Source organism: Aedes albopictus, chromosome 1 (genome assembly GCF_035046485.1).
Source record: "Aedes albopictus strain Foshan chromosome 1, AalbF5, whole genome shotgun sequence".
In the NCBI taxonomy this organism is placed as follows: Eukaryota; Metazoa; Arthropoda; class Insecta; order Diptera; family Culicidae; genus Aedes; species Aedes albopictus.
The window spans coordinates 143,877,391-143,897,304 of NC_085136.1; the positions used below are offsets into that span (position 1 = coordinate 143,877,391).

The 19,914-nt window shown below is 37.7% G+C and overlaps 1 protein-coding gene across 2 annotated transcripts in view; it reads left to right on the plus strand.

Annotated features, from left to right (window-relative positions):
• Nucleotides 1–408: 408 nt before the first annotated feature.
• LOC115260626 (uncharacterized) overlaps nt 409–19,914 on the plus strand; it is a 48,107-nt gene continuing 28,601 nt past the window's right edge. Inside the window, exons 1-3 of one of the 2 annotated variants that reach the window (XM_062845538.1) lie at nt 409–713; nt 783–1,151; nt 5,166–5,803. In XM_062845538.1, coding sequence (XP_062701522.1) covers nt 516–713; nt 783–1,151; nt 5,166–5,777 — 1,179 coding nt within the window. In that variant the 5' untranslated portion in view covers nt 409–515 and the 3' untranslated portion in view covers nt 5,778–5,803. Of the gene's footprint in view, nt 714–782; nt 1,152–5,165; nt 5,804–19,914 lie in introns of those variants that run through there. The other variant, XM_062845539.1, reaches the window with a different exon arrangement.

Here is a 19,914-nt window from a genome sequence, read left to right on the forward strand (position 1 = left end):
CAAATTTGAGTAAATCGATTAAACTCACACTAGGTAAATTGCCTTCACCTCCAGCAAAAACATTTACTTAAGAGTAGGTAAATTCAACCCAAGACCCCCCCCTCATTCAACCCAAATTTGAGTAAACCTGCATTTACCCAAAATTGGCTTATTGGGCCGAACTATGGGATTGCGTCAAAGGAACTCAATTTTGGGTAGTTTGGCGGTTCCGTGTACATCTGTGACTTCGGCGTCGATCATTGAGCCTCTGTACGAATTTGCCCTGTCCTGCTCACTCCCACAGAAAATTTGAAAACAGCGCGCACAGTAAAAGTCACATTTGACTTTTACTGTGCGCGCTGTTTTCAAATTTTCTGTGGGAGTGAGCAGTACACCAGATTCGTGCAGAGGCTCATCCTCAAAGAGAAGATTACGCCGCCGCGGTGCAGTATCCTTATTTCGGCTTTCAGAGTGAAAGTGCAGAATATTTTCAATCTAAACCGGGTGTTTTTCTCGCAATTTGTGTGTCTGTAAAAATGTTTTCAACTGTGGATAATGCGAAATACGCCCGTTTGCTGTCCTCGGTGGAAATTCCCAGTCATCCGCTTAGCAAACAAAAAATGGAGCGCATTGTTCTACGGCATCTGAATCGCAGGCATCCGCGCATTGCTCCGTGCCCTGCCCCCTGGATCATATTTGCCATCAACGAAATGTTTTTCATCGGGACTTTGGAGGTAACTACCTATCTGATTCCTACAGATTGTTATTCAATCTTGTGTTTGAACATCCTACTTTAAATTCAGTTGATCGAAGTGGAACTCGCGCTGAAGTACGATATCGGGCTTGGTTCCGGAGGATTGCCACTGGATGTATATCGTCGTCCGGTTGTGCCGGAGCTCGGATTGCCGTTAGCCAATCCAGACATGACTTTCTCGATATCCGATTCATCCGATGTGGAAATTTTGCCCGTCCAGGAAAGGACCATCGTCGATCTGACGGGCTGGCCCGGAGATGAAAGCTTGCAGCCGAAACGGAAGCGGAAATTGAAGCGGCTCACGAGGGCCCAGAAACGGCAGCGACGGGAAGAGCAAGCGGCCTCGACGGACGATGAAGATCAGCCTGAGTTTTGGATGGATCTGATAGAAATGGACGATGATGAGAATTTCAATATCGTAAGTGCATTGTTTTTGTTTTGTTTCTCAGCGCAGTGGTCTAGAAGTCTAGAAAGGCTGTATTTTTTGTGTTACATATGAGATGGTACAGTCACAGACAGTCCTATGAAGACCGCTTTTATGAGGGATGCCTCCTTCCCGTCCGAACCAAAGCACAATAAGGTGCACAAATATGTGGACTAATCTCTGACATTTATGCAAGACTGACTGAATATTATAAATGCGGGAAATATCAAGATCAGAATTTGATTTGGTAGATCTTACACCACAACGCATCATTTTAAGGTGATCTACCCACGTTAGGGGCTGTCCATTAATTACGTAAGGGTTTTTGGGGGGAGGGGGGGTTTGAAAAATCTTACGCGCCATACAAAAATATTTGGGTTCTCATACAAAAAATCTTACAAGGGGGGGGGGGGGGGTAGGGGGTGTCGAAAAATCGTGAAAATTCCCTTACGTAATAAATGGACAGCCCCTTACAGGTTTGGGGCCGGAGGGATCATGCAGGGTATTTTACGCAATAGTGGACCCCTTAGTAGCTGAGCTTGGCTCTAATTGAATTATCTTTGTGAATGATTGTGCAACATGTTCTATGTCTTTCCTGCATATTGCACACAAAAACCACAAAAGTGACTTAACCCTGGTCTGGTAGGGGTCTGGCATAAAGCCGTTTGGCATAAGGTCACTTGGCATAAAGACGTTTGGCGTAATGGACACTTGGCATAATAAAAAAGAGTGCATTTCGATTATGCCAAATTAAGGCCAACAATTGAAAAGTCCACATCAACATTGCGTAAACAAACACGTTTCTGTCGACTTAGGACCTTCTGGGATCCACCCACGCATCTCACCACTATTAACAGAAAGCTTGATGTTTGCGCTATCTGTTAGTGGTGGTGAGGTGTGTGGATGGAGTTCAAAAGGCCTCAAGACGAAAAAAACATGTTTGTTTACAAAATGTTGTTGTGGCCTTTTCAATTATTGGTCTTGAAATGTCCATTATGCCAAATGGCTTTATTCCAAGTGACCTTATGCCAAACGACCTTATGCCAAATGTTCCGCCCCCTCGGAAACTCAGTTGCGCAAAAACTGGATAGTTACATATCAAACGATACGAAGTTCCATAATCGAATTCACAGCTCTCACATACACATGAATCAGCTTGATGAATATTCGCCAGTCGGCAGTGGCCAGTCAATACTTTGACCAGCATGCTGTAATCCGGCTTAGACAGATTTGTTAGATACTTCGCCACCCCTGGAGATGGCTTAGTACAATACAATTTTGTTTGATGACATGACTCCAAACTATTCCAATATTGTTTGTGCTGAGTGACAGTTCAGGTGTCAATCTGAAGCTTTACCCAACACTTCGATATCGGAATAGCTGGCTCCAGCCATTTCATTTCCAGCGATGGAAAAATGGCCAGGTACCCATACAAAGTGAACAGCATTTGCGGAACTCAGCTCCTCGGTTTATGTTCGACGGTAACTAACTTTAATCAAGAGCTGGCCGAAGCAAGTGCTTTAATAGCACTGCCTGCCTATCTGAACAGAAGTATATGACTTTGCCCAGTGCGTGCTGCTGAAGTGCTGATTGCACTCCGCACATAAGAGCAAAGTTCTCAGCCTGAAAAACGATGCAGTGTCCATCAAGTGAGTAAAACTGATGTAGAGCTCACGAGAGTGGACACCAGCACCTGCTCGACCTTCGAGAAGGGAGCCATCAGTGTAACATACGATGCCGTCTGAAACACTTCTCTCCAGATAACCAGATGTCCACACATCCCGAGAAGGGAATTTCTTGGAAAATGTCCTATATGGAAAATTACAACCAGTTGTGAGATCACTTGGAGCAAGGACCACTTTGTCCCAATTCACCAATAGTGGAAACAACGAAGTGTGTGTTGATCTACGGTCCACAGGAGTTTCATCTAGTAAACCTAGTACCGATAGGCGGTAAGCGCAAGGAAGTGCGCCTTGTTTAAGATGAATGTGTAGTGGGACAACGTCAAAGAGAACTTCGAGCGCTGCCGTGGGAGTTGAAGAGAACGCTCCAGACATCGCATCGCCATTAAGCACATCCTTTGGAGATGGCCTAATTTGGATTGGATTATTCTCACTTCGCCCTTTTGTCACCACACAAGACATCCATAGGCCAATATTGGCCGAACAACAGTTGTGTAAATCCATTTGATATATGTATTCGGGTTTTAGACCCCAAGTTTAAAGGGGTCTCCAGTTAGCCTAGTGATTAAGGCTATGGATCGCCAATCCGGAGACGGCGTCTAAGTCCCAGTTGGGACGTAGAGCCATAAAGAAGAAGAACCCCAAATTTTACCGAAAGTTCGCCGGCATCGCCCGAAGGCCATATAGGCTTTCTTGGTTCTGAACTCAATGTGAGGAGTCCAGGAATCAAGAATAACTCCAACCAGGGTGCAAAATGTTCATAGTCATTGACTGAAAACAGCACGAAATTGAATGATTCTGCACTGAATGTTCAAAACAAACAAATTCATTTTCGCTCTCCCTCTTCACACAGTCAGTCAATTCGTAGTCATTGAATATGAAGCCGATCGAGAAACATCTTCATAATTACCTATGTTTATGGCTACGATTCCTTCCAAAAACCCTCCACAACAATCAAATGGGAAAAGATCTGTGTAAAGCACCGTTAAATGTAATCGAAACGTTAATATTTTATCAGCAATTTAACACTTTGAAAGATGTTTACAAATATTCATTGACTTTCATTCATTTGACAAACGAGTATCGAGCAGCTGAATATGAATATGCAGGCAAGTGAATGAAAATTGCCGCACGGTGAACTTCAGCTCGTCTGCTCAAAAATTTTGCGCCCTGACTCCAACGTACCTCACCTGTTTAGTCACAACGAATCCAGAATCAAAAAGACGCAAAGGTCGAACACCATTACGGTTTCGCTTTTCCGTGAAAAGAACAATAGATGTTTTACTCGGGTTTACCGAAAGGCCATATTGGCGACACCATCCCTCAAATACATAGTGACGTAACTGTTTATATTTAATGCTGAGTGCGACTGTTGGTACATCCTGTAGAGCGTGATCGTTGTCGTTAGGTGTTGCCATGATCTTTCTCTGTTGGTTTCTTAAACGGTTTGTAGAGTTTCGGAGACAGTAGGATGTTGGACTAATGTCTCCTATCCACCGTAATGGGGCTGCCATTATAGGTATGTATAGCTTTCAGTGGAGGAGCATTTCATATTCAGCCGCTGGATGCCAGTACAAACGCTGTTTGAGTCGCACCTACTTGGTGAACAGACGCTCGGAACATACCTCCTCAATCTAGCTGAAGTCAGAAGGACAACAGTGCCCAGGCTGCACTACCAGCTAAGCATACGACTCATAGCCGGCGGTCTTTGTCATCGATTGGCCCCTGGAAGCATGCGGTAGGAACTTGTGAGGACCAGAGCTATGCTGGACACTCCATGTTGTTGAAGATCCAGTAGTAAACAATAACAACTCTCGTGAGGTTATCACGGTTGTTTATCAATTCTCTTTTCACCCGTTCCCACAGATATCAACTGTGGTAAAAAGCTCTCGTAGAACATGTGTAAAGGCCCAATCTAATGATTTGAATTTGAGCTTTGCCAATGCGGCTAGCAGTGTGGCCAGATTGAATTATATAATAATGTCATAGCATTTCTGTATATATCGCTAAAATATTATGTTATCTTTTAACGACTTCGGATGAAGAAACTTCAATACAGTATCAGTATCCAAACCAAGTTATCGGTGTTATCATTTAACTTAAGGAAGTTTAAGACATGTTTCCGACTCACCATTTTACAGCCCATTCACGCCTGGCACTTTTTTTTCTCATATGAGCATTGAAATTCAGTCAGATCAGTGTCTTAACACAAATACAAGTAAAACCAGTGCCATCACATAGCCAAATGACATAGATATATGATAACTCTGATGAATTTCTACTTTAAGATAACTATTTTTGTTTTCATGATGTATTTCTCTTCTAGGGCACATGTGAAGAAAGTGATTCTAAGTCATCATCTCCTGTCCCGGACTACTGGATACTATCCGATGATGACCCTCCAGTTACCAACCTACGTGTTGGTATATTCTGCCCTCGACCGTACCGTGCTCGTTTGATGAACGCTATCATGACGGCAATGGACAGTTTGCCGATCGAAAAGCCACATCCACAATTCAAGCGGAACGGATTCCACCTGGACACACTCTGGTTCCTGGGAGCGAACGCGTACTCTACATCGTGGATGATTTCGACGGTGGAAAAGCTGTCGAAGGAACCGTTCTGGCGCCAGGCTCGAATTCTCATTGAACCATGGAGCAGTAAATTTGTCGTCAAAAATGTGCTGCAATTGGTTTTGCCGTGGAAGCGTTACCCTGGCAACAGGAAATGGAAAGTTATACAACGTTTGCGCAAGGCCAACTTGATGCATGGATCAAACCTCTGGAATCTGATTGGTTGCAAGTTGGACAAGTGGAAAGTTCAGGTCACGCTGGCCGTTAATGAAAAAACGATGGAATCGTTAAAGCGTACCCAGTTTTATGTTTTCTACGGATTCAGCCAGTACCGCTGTGAGGTGGTTCAAACTTCGTTGAAGTAATTACATATGTGGACGTCCGTTGAGTATTTGTGAGTTAGCTCAGTTTCAAAAGTAGAGAAATACTGTCGGAAAAGTGCCATGAAAATAGTTCATGAAGGTATACCAATGAATTTCAAGCCATTAAAAACGTTATATCTGATGATGTAAGCTTATCTGTTTGGTTAATTAGAATACAAAAATGTTCTATAAACTTCGTGTCCTATTTTTTTTAGTTGACTTCCGACAAACACATTATTTTCACAATGTTTCTTGACAAAAGCTTTTCCTTTTAATCACATCTCCGCAGAGTTATAATATGTGCTAATTCCATCTGTGCGATGATTGCCATCCCTGATAAAAATTTCCAATAAAATTACCATAAACTACCATTGAATAATGATAAATTTGACTATTCAACAACAAATTATATTGTGTACGTATTTTCCTGCTGAAAATGGTGTATTGGAACTACAATACGTGTACAATAAAATCAATGGCACTAGAGATTTCAATAATAAAAACACCATAAGTTGAATGGTAGTTGACTTGATTTTTTTCCAGAAAATTTGGATTTTTTTATGGTAAAGATACATAACAACCCCCATTTTCTATTGTTAAAGTGACATTTACAATACATGCTATGGTGGAAAACCATGAAATCTGTTGTTACTCTATCGTTTTAAACAATTGAATTAATGGTAAGTACCATTCAATTCAGCGTGTTGTAACAATCCATTCTGTTGTATCTCTATGATCTTTTTTTTATCACGGATTACTAATATTATTATTACTAAACACATATTAGGGGGATTATTTTTTTTTTAACTTCTTTGTATTTGTGAATTTTAACTTAATGCTAATTCTTCACAACAATTAGGGGAATAAACTAAACAGCGTAAATCGATTAAACTGATTAATCGTCGCGATCACCAAGGCAATCTTTGATTTGTGCTCATTCTGCAAATGAAGTGACGTGAGAAAAGTCGGAGTCGTAGGGTGGGGCGGGGCAAGATGGGTCGCATAAGGATGGATCACCATAACTTCGTAAATACAAATCGGATTGGTTTGCATTCGTCCACTACTCTTTAATACACTAGTTAGCTATGCTAAAAGTCGATAAAAAGTTCATTAAATACAAAATATGATGTTAAACAAGCAGTTTTAAAAAGTGATCGATTTTGTGCCGTGAAAAAAGTGCGGGGCAAGATGGGTCACCTTTTAAGTAATTAACATTTTCTCAACGAAAAACGTCAAAATATAAGATTTGTTCCGCATTCAAATATGCTCCATATCCGTACTGAGTAAACAAGAGCTACTAGTAAACATTGTTCCACACTGGTGGAATTGGAGAAGGGAGATCGCTGGATACGAGGAACTTCGTAGACTTGGTGGACGACTCTCTTCTTGGCAGTGGACTGTATATGGTTCGAACTTGAGATGTAAGGAAACCGTTGGATTGGAAGTATTGTCTATCTGGTTGGAATCAGGACAGACATTCAATCAAAAATTGCCATTTCCTTGGACCACAAGTGTCGCATCTGTTTCGCATCTAGTGCGCTGTGTTGCTGACAACAACGGGAAGGATGCGCACTACTTTAAACATGATTCAAAAACGTCGCGAGTTGGGTCGCGTCGCGACTTGATTGTGCGAAGTCCGGTTTGGTGGCGGCCCGACAATAACTTCTTAAACGTGGAGGACGATTTCCTTACTGGAGAACACTAAACACTTTGGAACTTGGTACTGTAATAGAAACACTACTTCACTTCACTTAGAACTTTCTCTTTATTCCACTTTCCACTTTTCTTACACTTTGGTACGATTATATTCGCGATTGAAATGAAACTGACTCCGGTCTGGTTGCACTGCGCTATTTTTACCCATTTGGGGTACTTCTCGAACTTTCGGGTATCTTCCAGTTAGCGTGCATCCAGAACTTTCAGGAGCTTTCGTGGTTGGTGCTTACCGTCGCCTACTGTCATTGGCTCTGACGGCAGCAAAAATGCACTCACTCCAATGGGAAATCCCATTTGTATCTGTCATCGTGTGCGTGAAGAAGTATAAACAAACGTGTTTTGTCTCGTTTTTTCTCACGTTTGCCATACGACTCCCACCAGGCGGCAGCACTGCGGCGCTGTCAGGGCCTATATCGGTGCTACCTGTTCCAGCTGTCAAACCGTCAGACTGGCGATCAGCGCTCTCGCTCATTGTTTACAATTTACATGTGAGTGAGCGAGTAGGAAGACGGGCGCGTTCTAGAAGTATACAGAATAACATACGAAAAGGACCTAAACCAAGCATGACATACGAAAAGGTCTTGATACAAAATAGTGTTTTACAAATTCGATTTAAAAATGATTTCTGCAGCGTAATAAACTTCTTCCGGTACGGAACAAACATTTTATAAATTTATTTTGAATATAAAAAAAACTTTACGATTTGAGTGGTCCTGAGGCGACTTGAAAATCGATGTTTTTACTAAAAAAATATCATAATTTTATGTTATAATTTTGAGCGTTTATTCCACTTGATTGAAGTCATTTATGAGATAGTCTGTAATAAAAAATAAATAACTTTTGAATGCTCCAAAAATACGTTCAAAATTGAAGGTGACCCATCTTGCCCCGCGGCCGTTTATATGGAGAATATATGGAATGTATCGCATAAGAAAAATGGCAAAAAAACATTTTATTTTGTATTTCCATGGATTTCCGCAAAATCCAATGTAATGTACTTAAGTTTCACGTAGTATTCATCTGGCAGCAGAATACATAATATATTATAATAAACAAGAAAATCACGTGTCTATTATCTGAAAACTGTTTATAATGAACAAGAATCTGGCTAGCTCTCCATTGCCGGACCACGCAGTAAGTTTTACGTGAAAAGTACTGTGGAAAAAATCTATGTATGCTTTCACGTAAACCTAAAGTGAATATTGTTTTGGGTGCAATGAAAGTGAATAATTTTTCAATCAATGCCCCAAACTTTTGTATATGGGCTTGTTCACAAATGTCATAACGCTGGAGGGGGTGGGTGGGTGTACTTCATGGTGTTACAGCTCGAACAAAAACATTTTCTTCCCATATAAACAATGTTACGAAGGGGTGGGTGGGTGTCAAAAAAGGCCAATTTTGGCGTTATGACATTTGTGAATGAACCCTATTCATGCTGGTCATCTAACAAAATTATTAACATAATCAAAACATGAGTAATGCGCCCGAAAATGGCACTGACCCATCTTGCCCCGCCCCACCCTATATCGAAGTGAGGAATACCGACTCGAATGAAGTGACTCGCCGTGTAAATCAAATGGAGAGCCACCTCATTCGAGTCGAGATTTCTCACCTCGACGATTCCGACTTTTCTCACATCACTCCATTCGCAGAATCAGCACAATTATTTCGTTCACAAAATCATGAAACACTTCAAATAAGCAGAAACTCATGGCTTACGCAGCAATTTAATCTGTTTAGTGAGTACCCCTATTATTTGAAAACCCCTTTTAATGCAGTCATCTTTTAAATAGCTAATTGCTAGCTGTTCGCAATTTATATCCAGCTTTTTACGCTGGCTATAAAACTACGGGGGGTGATTCGATTTTGACAATTCTTGCCGACCGATTTTATAGCTTGGTCCAAGTAGGCAGAAATATGAGTTTGTTGATTTGATTGTCAAAAATTTTCACCACATTATTTTGGAAGCAACGAGTTCTTTGTAGCTAAAGTTTTAACATTCATACTATTTTATGTTATTGGTAATTGATTTTTTTCAATATTTTAGGCACCTGAGAACCGCAAAACTGTAGGTCGGATGTGAGAAGAGGTGGAAAATCAGTACAATTAGATCAATCAATCTCAAGGAGGCGCAAACTATACAATGATAGATAGATTTGACTATTCATAACGGGCAGTGCACAGTGCGGGGTCCACAAAGATTTCAAAAATTGTACCCATGAACACTACGCGTAGGTCGTCAATTCTTCCGTTAATGTTTTACCCTTGAGTTTAAAATTTTTACCACAACTGTCTACAAGAAAGTCTCGTGTTCTCATTAAGGTTAACGTCACCATCGCGTTTTGCTATCCGAAAGGCCTAAATCAAAGTTATGCCCATCATTCGGGAAGAAATACAGTTTTGAACATACTCTTTTTCACCATTAAAAGGAGACTATAACGAAACGTAGATTATAATTTACAGGGGTATTTACACTTCACCGGGTTGTGCATGCGTCGACGTCCGGGTGGATTGTGACCAAATCATGCATTTGTCTTCAGATTTTTCTACACACGGGAACTAAAGACCACAGTATGGAGTCCTATTCTATCAGGTCTCACCCGGTTGCCAATGCTTTGATGTACAGATAATTAAATAGCTATGGAAGGTCCGCTATATTAGTGATTATTTCTGCCCACCAAAATACGTAACCCACGCCGTAACCGAAATCCGGGTGCTGCTTGGGGTAGTTAGTGTTAAATCTCCTGAGCAACCTTAACATGATGGTTTAGTGGCAGTGAACAGTATAGTGCGATCTAGGGTAGCTCTACCCGGATAAAAACTAACCATAGGGTGTATGGTGAAAACCATTTCTGCACCATACAGTGTACCAGCTACAATAAAGTGTATTGTGATGAAATGGTTCGCTATACTATACATTTACATTGGATTTTTATGTAACAATATATTATACTGTTTTTCTTACGTTTGAACCATTCACTTTTCCGAAACATTATTTTTCCGTGAATTTTCAATTATTAAATTTTATTTAGTTTAACATTTTTTTCGTGCTTTGTTTTGTTGAAGATTGTGACTTTTTTGATGCAAAGGAAAGCTTTCATAGGAAAGAGAAAAAAGTGAATAAGTTGAAACATCAATTGAAAATCAATAACATGTTTAAATCAGTGGTAAACCAAATGTCCTATTCTAAGAACTGCAGGTCCAAGCAGGGGTCCAAGAGGTATGGCGGGCTAGGTGTGTAGAGTGCGATGAGAGAAATACGAATGTAGGCCAACCCGGAATGATGCAGGTCAGATTACCGTAAATCAGTGGATGAGTTCAACACTATTATTTCTGTATTTGCATTTAGGGAAATTTTCTCCTCTTCTCTCATGTGAACTTGCCTTCGACCACAATCGAATCAAATGCGATTGACAAACTTTATCTTTGACCTAGAGCCATCTTTAACACATTAGGCTGGACTGAACACTGAAATGACTTTTAATATAGGTTCGTCTGCGGGTTCGCTTTTTAACCTAACTTATACTTGAATCGAACTTGACAGTTTTCGCATGAGTTGTTATGTATTTCCGTGTATTTCAAACTTTAGTCAAACTGGAGCCTCAATATTGCAATAACGGTTAAGCACGCTGTAATGATACTTATGTACCTCGTCACCCACTTCATGCAACTACATTAGTGGTCTAATAATACTTAGCGCGCTCGGCATAGTTCCATCATGCCGCTCAAAGTGTTGCCACAAATAATGCTTAGTTTGCGAAACCCAGTTATCTGGCTGGTGGGGCATGGGAGCCTAAGCTTCAACTGTTAATGCAATCAGATACTACTCAGACCTCGACTCAGACTTAGACGTGGGCGATCCAATATGAAGGGTTATCCAAAACGCTCTGGAGAATTCCCAAAGCGCATTCTCTTAATGCTAGGAAGCCTAAGATGCCATTAACAGGAGGAAAATGACAAGATAATATAACATATAACATTATATGGAATCTATAATGTAAACCAATACAACATAACAAAAGAGAACCATTCCAAAACCATTTAATTAAATGTATAACCAGTAGTGAAACTACAATTGAAAACAATATATTTACGGTACATTTTATTGTTTGAAACCATATGTGTACCATACAATGTACGGTTTATTAAAACCCACGTATCAGTATTTATAACAATTCATTTACAATATAATGTATGGTTTTGCAAAAAAATATATATGGAGAAAAATATTTTTTTATATTGTTACGATACTTAACCACCCGTATAGTATATTGTAAAAATCTTATTTACAATATACTGTATTGGGTTCTACATTACATTTTATTGTTTTTGTATTTTTATTTTTACAGTGGTGTCTATTGTAAAAATATGGTTTTAAATAGTACTGTTACAATACAACGTTCGGTTTTTCTACTGTATTTTTTATTCGGGTAGGCATCTGGTATTACATCCTCACATATTTTTTTTACCGCTCGCTATCGTTATAGATTCTATGGACCCAGGTATGGACCTAAAATAGTAAAAGTTTAGTGAGAAATTAATAAAATAACTCAAAATTGATAATAAGTTACGAAACCAAAGTGAAAATTTTTGACGCTTCACAATGTCAACATTAAAAAAATTTCACTCAAACTGCACACAATTAAGCTTACTTCGATACAACCATAATAAAATTTATAGTGTCGGCAACAAATGTCATAAGGCATTTATGGCAAGCTAGCGTAAAAAGCTGGATATATATTTTTAATTATCTATAGTTTCTAAATTATATCAAATCAGGCGTTCGATTTGAATAGGTCCAAGTTTAATGTGATTCCTATGTAGATTCGATCTATTCAAATCGAACGCCAGAAATATTAAATAATGCAAATGTATTTTTTTTTTCATCCATTAAATAATGTTACCAAATTTGCCCCGCTCTCCCTTGTATCGAAACTTGTAACCGGTTGAAACGCAATTTTGACATGTTGACCGTCCGTCAGTGTCAACAAACGAATTTTTCTCTACTGTGCACTCCCTCGACAACCGTTTTTGGACGAGACGGAGGGTGGAAAATTGTGGATCGGTCGCGAAGGGGGTGTAATTTTCATTAGTGCCATTTACATTTATCAATAAATTGATTCAACCAAGAGGTTCAATCCTTCCTTCAACTTCATCAAGAAACACAAATTGATAGAAATATTGCTAAATGTATTGCTTGCATTTTTATTGCGAAGAAGATGGATGATAATGTTGAATCTTGATATAAATACTGACCAACCTGCAAAAGCGAGATTAGCGCCAGTCACACGGTGCATGTATTGATCAATAGTTGGCCGTTTTATGGAAACATTGAATGTATAATATTGTTCAAACATAGATTGACATCAATCATTAGCGCCAGTCACACGATGCATATATTGATCAATAGTTGGCCGTTTTATGGAAACATTGAATGTATGATATTGTTCAAAAATAGATTGATATCAATCATTCAACTTTTCCCCTATCTTCCGTTTGATCAACCACGCAGCAATATTTCCCCTCCATAGCGCATTTTACTTCAAGTTTCTCTTCAATATTTCCCCACCTCCAAAAATTTTACATCAATCCTCTCGAAGATTGCTCAAACCATGGGTCAAATTATTCCATGGATCAATTGATTGGTTCAATATTTTCCCTCCAGATCAACCTATCATCCTTTCAATGCAGCAGCGCGTGATCGAGAGCATCATCATTGCAGAACATTCTGCCGTGTTGCCATACATATATTTTTTTTAAAGTTAAATAAACAGCTATTGAAATGTATAATACATACAAAAAAGAAAACTGAATTCAGATGTAATAAATCATCGAACAAAAGAAACAATGTATGCAGAAGTATTTTCCCCAAGATTTTTTATTTAAATGTAATGAATCCAACGATTACAATGCATTAGTGGTAATAAACAGTTCACAACTTTTTTTATGTAATCTTATAAGTCGGTTGGTGTCCCACCGAACTTTGCTAAAAAAATTACTGGTGCTTTGCCGGTCTCTGACACCAGTTAATTAATAATTCGTGGAGCGGACCTGGTGTGATGGGTAAATCACGTGACTATCACGCCGATGACCTGGGATCGAATCCCACTCCCGACAAATTTACAAAGTGTGAGTTCTTCCTTCGTAAGGGATATAAAGCGTGGGTCCCGAGATGAACTAGCCTAATGCTAAAAACCTCGTTAATACTGATTAAAAATTAATTCATAGTTTGCAAATTATGGTGGCTTACTTGCGTTGCCCCTTCTGACAAATAACACCCTTCAGTAGTAATTTTGTGTAATGTCGAAATATAAAGGTAATTCAGCAAGACGGCGCTGAAGGTATTTAAAGTCCCATCCCATGGGCTGTCCAAAAATATTTCGTAATAAAAAATATGTATAATATGTTTGAATATGTAAAAATGGTAAAGCTTAGAAGAAGAAATAATGTTTTCCATTCACATTTATTAAAAAAAAAAAACAAAACAAAATTTGACAGAAATGCATTGTATACATTATCTTCCGCATTGGGTTTGGTAGGACTGAAAATCAACCACCATCAATCAATAAAAGGCTTTGCTTTGCTGGCTGTGCACGTATGCTACATTTTTTTCCTCTTTATGCATTAACTTCTCTCCCTTCTCTCATACTGCCGGGAGAGAAACTCTGTTCAAAACTCGGCTAGACCCATTTCTCTGGAAAGGGGCAATGTCGAAGATATTGGATTGATACTTGGTTTGATCCTCGTGATTTCATCAATAATCCTTGAGAAAGAAATAATTATTGATGAAATGATGGTAAAGGAAACAAGAAAGCGCTGCCAAATAAATATTTTCAAGTTCAAGTAAGTTGCGCATCGTAAATTTTCATTAGATTATTTAGGAATAATGTTTAATATTTAACATTGGTTTATCATGTTTTATATCACATCTTTTATTTCCACTAACGCATATGCGGTTTGCTCGTGCCTTTAGTATAAATGCTAGAACTATATAGGGAAACTCAGTATATTTTCGACAGATTTGTTCTCTTCGTCATGGGGTGTCATGTAAAGTCTGGTAAACCTCAACTTGGCGTCACATCTTTGCCAATCAAAGTGTTTCAAGCTATTCGGACGACAAAAACCCCTTATGGCATGGCAAAGAGAGAAAAACTGCCAAAAATACCCAAAGCCACTCTCAGGACATATAATTTAATTATCGTTCAGTTACCAATCTAGCTATAGAGAAACCTGTATTAATAATAACGGATAAAGCAAACATTTTAAATTATAGACGAATCAAACAAATCAATATGGCATTAACCTCTTATCAGCCTTTGTTTTCTAAACCTATTTTGCTTTACATATTTACTATGACTTTAGCAAAAATTAAAACTTGTTCGAACCTAACTGTTAATAATTGGGTTGTTTAGTGAATTAAATATTCCCTTTTTCTTTAGCCTAATCGAAAGAGCTCATTTTTCTGAGTATAACGTAATTTTATTGCGTTCCGATTCCTTTGTTTTGATGGTTAAATAAACAAAACAGTTTTAATTTCCGATAAAGTGACAGTTCGCCCCGAACAAAAAAAAATCCCCATACAAACTTAAAATGAATTTAAAAAATAGTTCCCGGGCACCTAAAATGATGAAATTTTGGATTTCGACTAATTTTTGGACGGAGATTCCGATTATGCAATAATCTAGATACCCCTAAAAAACCCAATTATTGTTTAAGCTCCATTTTGTATGAAATATTTTGATTCAAGGGGCTGTCCATTAATTATGTAAGGGTTTATAGGGGGAGGGGGGGTTTGAGAAATCTTACGCGCCATACAAAAATATTTGGCTTTCCATACAAAAAATCTTACAAGGGGGGGGGGAGGGGGTGTAGAAAAATCGCAAAATTTCCCTTACGTAATTAATGGACAGCCCCCAACGATAGAAGTTCATATCTTGTGTTAGAAATTAAAAAACATTAACCTTCTCAAGACATTAGGAAAAATAACATAATGAATTAGTAAATAGATCCACTATTTAACAATTCATCATGCTAATCGGAGAGATTGGGTTCAATAGATAAGAGTTTATGAAAAAAATCGAATATGGCGTGGTAAATGACCAAAACTATCAAAACAATATTTTTTCATACTCATTATTGGAATTGAATAAGCAAGCGAAATATCGAAATTTTCACCTTTCTAATGATCAAGTCTTTATTTTATTTACAAAGCAAAAACGTGACAATTTATTTCTAGAAATTTGCTTTCAAAGCATTCTATAAAATTCAATTGAACTGGCCACCATGAACGCCGTGAACCGCGCGCTGAACATTGGTGAATTGCTATCTCTTTCGCTCAATCTGCTGACTCTTTTGCACTGCTGGATTGATCGAATCAAACAAGTCGAGAGGAAAGTTTGACGAACTTGGATGATCTTGATGGTTTGGTCAAACTGGATGATAGTGGTGGTTGGATCAATCTTTCGGAAGGGAAGTATTGAGGATAATATCATATTATGATCACCAACCTCAATCCTCGCTTTTGCAGGTTGGTCAGTATTTACATCAAGATTCAACATTATCATCCATGTTTTCCTCAATAAAAATGCATGCAATACATTTAGCAATATTTCCATCAAATTGTGTTTCTTGATGAAGTTGAAGGAAAGATTGAACCTCTTGGTTGAATCAACTTATTGATAAGTGTAAATGGCACTATTCAACTTTTCCCCTATCTTCCGTTTGATCAACCACACAGCAATATTTCCCCTCCATAGCGCATTTTTCTTCAATTTTCTCTACAATATTTCCCCACCTTCAAAATTGTTACATCAATCCTCTCGAAGATTGTTCAAACCATGGGTCAAATTATTCCATGGATCAATTGATTGGTTCAATATTTCCTCTCCAGGTCAACCTATCATTCTTTCAATGCAGCAGCGCGTGAACGAGAGCGTCATCATTGCAGAGCATTCTGCCGTGTTGCCGTATTTTTTTTAAATTTAAATAAATTTAAATTTAAATAAATTTAAATTTAAATAAATTTAAATTTAAATAAATTTCAATAGCTTAATATATTACACAAAAATAAACTGAATTCAGATGTAATAAATCATCGAACAAAAAAACAATTTATGCAGAAGTAATGTAGTAAATTTATGCAAAGTTTATGTAAAGTAATTAATGCAGAGGTAAATGTAATGAACTCAACGATTATAATGCATTAGTGATAATAAACAGTTCACAACATTTTTTGTGTAATCTTATAACTCGGTTGGTGTCCCACAGAACTTTGCTAAAAATTACTGGTGCACTGGCGGTTTCTAACACCAGTTAATTAATAATTTGCACATTATGGTGGTAACATGCTTAGCTGCGTTGCCTATAAATGAGAAATACCCCCTTCTGACAAATAACACCCTTCTGTAGTAATTTTGTGTAATGTCGAAATATAAAGGTAATTCAGCAAGACGGCACTGATGGTGTTTCGAGTCCCATCCCATGGGCTGTCCAAAAACTTTTCGTAATAAAAAAATATGTAAAATGTTTGATTACATATGTAAAAATGGTAAAGCTTAGAAGAAGAATTAATGTGAATAGAAAATTCATTAAAAATTTAAATAAAAATGTGACAGAAATGCATTGTATTCATTGGGCATTGGGATCGGTAGGACTGAAAATCAACCGCACACCCACCGACGACGCATTGATTCAATAAAAGGCTTTGCTTTGCTAGCTGTGCACGTATGATAAGCATGCACAGACACTTGTTTTTTTTTCTCTCTTTATGCATTAACTTCTCTCATACTGCCGGGAGATTTTCTCTCTGCTCGAGCCTCGGCTTGATCTATCTCTCGTGAAAGATATTGGATTGATACTTGGTTTGATCCTCGTGATTTCATCAATAATCCTTGAGAAAGAAATAATTGATGGAATGGTGGAATAAAGGAAACAAGAAAGCGCTGCCAAATAAACATTTTCAAGCACATGTTGCGCATCGTAAATTTTCATTAGATTATTTAGGAATAATGTTTAATATTTAACATTGGTTCATCATGTTTTATATCACATCTTTAATTTCCACTAACGCATATGCGATTATCTAGTACCTTTAGTATAAAATGCTACAAAACTCAGTATATTTTCGACAGCTTTGTTCTCTTCGTCATGGGGTGTTATCTAAAGTCTGATAAACTGAAAGTTGGCGTCACATTTTTGCCAATCAAACTGTTTACAACTAAGTTTCAAGCTATTTGGACGACAAAAAACTCTTATGGCAAAGAGAGAAACACTGCCAATAATACTCAAAGTCACTATCAAGGCATATAATTTAATCATCGTTCAGTAATCAATCTAGCTATAGATAAACCTGTTAATAACGGATAAAGCAAACATTTTCCATTATAGCCGAAACAACCAAATCAATATGGCAATAACCTCTTATCAGCCTTTGTTTTCCAAACCTCTATACTGCTTTACATATTTACTATGACATTAGCAAAAATCAAAACTTGTTCGAACCTAACTATTATTTAATTATTTATTTATTTTTAACTTTAAATTTTGTAAGAGGGAAAAGCCCCTTAGAGTGATTTCCAAATTTACATGTTGAAGTTCGAACCTAACTGTTTATACTTATTGTTTAAGCTCCATTTTGTATGAAATATTTTGGTTCACCGGTAGAAGTTCATAACTTGTGTTAGAAATTAAAAAACATTAACCTTCTCAAGACATTAGGAAAAATAGCATGATGAATTCGGGGGGAGCGACACTAGTTTTGCCAAGCCGAAAAACTCCAAAAAAAGCCGAAAAAAGTCGAAAAAAACCGGTAAAACCCGCAAAACTTTTGCGGGTTTTTGCGACTTTTTTGAGCTTTTTTCAGCTTTTTTTGAAGTTTTTTGGCTTGGCAAAACTAGTGTCGCTCCCCCTGGATGAATTAGTATACTATAGATAATCTATAGATAGATCCACTATTTACCAATTCATCATACTTATCCGAGAGATTGGGTTCAATAAATAAGAGTTTATGAATATGGCGTGGTAAATAACCAGAATTATCAAAACATTATTTTTTTCATAATAATTAATGGAATTGAACAAGCAAGTGAAATATCGAAATTTGCACTTTTCTAATGATCAAGTCTTTATTTTATTTACAATGCAAAAACGTGACACTTTATTTCTAAAAATTTGCTTTCAAAGCATTCCATAAAATTCAATTGAGCTGGCCACCATGAACGCCGTGAACCACGCGCTGAATGTTGGTGAATTGCTATCTCTTCCTCACTGATGGAATGGTCTTCGCTCAATCTGCTGACTCTTTTACCCTGCTGGATTGATCGAATAAAACAACTCAAGGGGAAAGTTTGACGGACTTGGATGATCTTGATGGTTTGGTCAAACTGGATGATAGCGGTGGTTGGATCAATCTTTCGGAGGGGAAATTATTGAAGATATAAACACCAACCTCAATCTCGCTTTTGCAGATTGGTCAGTATTTATATCAAGATTCAACATTATCATCCATCTTCTTCGCAATAAAAATGCAAGCAATACATTTAGCAATATTTCTATCAATTTGTGTTTCTTGATGAAGTTGAAGGAAGGATTGAACCTCTTGGTTGAATCAATTTATTGATAAGTGTAAATGGCACTATTGAGGTTGGTGTTTATATCTTCAATAATTTCCCCTCCGAAAGATTGATCCAACCACCGCTATCATCCAGTTTGACCAAACCATCAAGATCATCCAAGTCCGTCAAACTTTCCCCTTGAGTTGTTTTATTCGATCAATCCAGCAGGGTAAAAGAGTCAGCAGATTGAGCGAAGACCATCCCATCAGTGAGGAAGAGATAGCAATTCACCAACATTCAGCGCGTGGTTTACGGCGTTCATGGTGGCCAGCTGAATTGAATTTTATGAAATGCTTTGAAAGCAAATTTTTAGAAATAAAGTGTCACGTTTTTGCATTGTAAATAAAATAAAGACTTGATCATTAGAAAAGTGCAAATTTCTATATTTCACTTGCTTATTCAATTCCATTAATGATTATGAAAAAAAAATAATGTTTTAATAATTCTGGTGATTTACCACGCCATATTCGATTTTTTGTAAGCATTCATAAACTCTTATTTATTGAACCCAATCTCTCGGATGAGTATGATGAATTGGTAAATAGTGGATCTATTTATTAATTCATCATGCTATTTTTCCTAATGTCTTGAGAAGGTTAAAGTTTTTTTTAATTTCTAACACAAGTTATGAACTTCTACCGGTGAACCAAAATATTTCATACAAAATGGAGCTTAAACAATAAGTATGAACAGTTAGGGTCGAACTTCAACATGTAAATTTGGAAATCACTCTAAGGGGCTTTTCCCACTTACAAAATTTAAAGTTAAAAATAAATAAATAATTAAATAATAGTTAGGTTCGAACAAGTTTT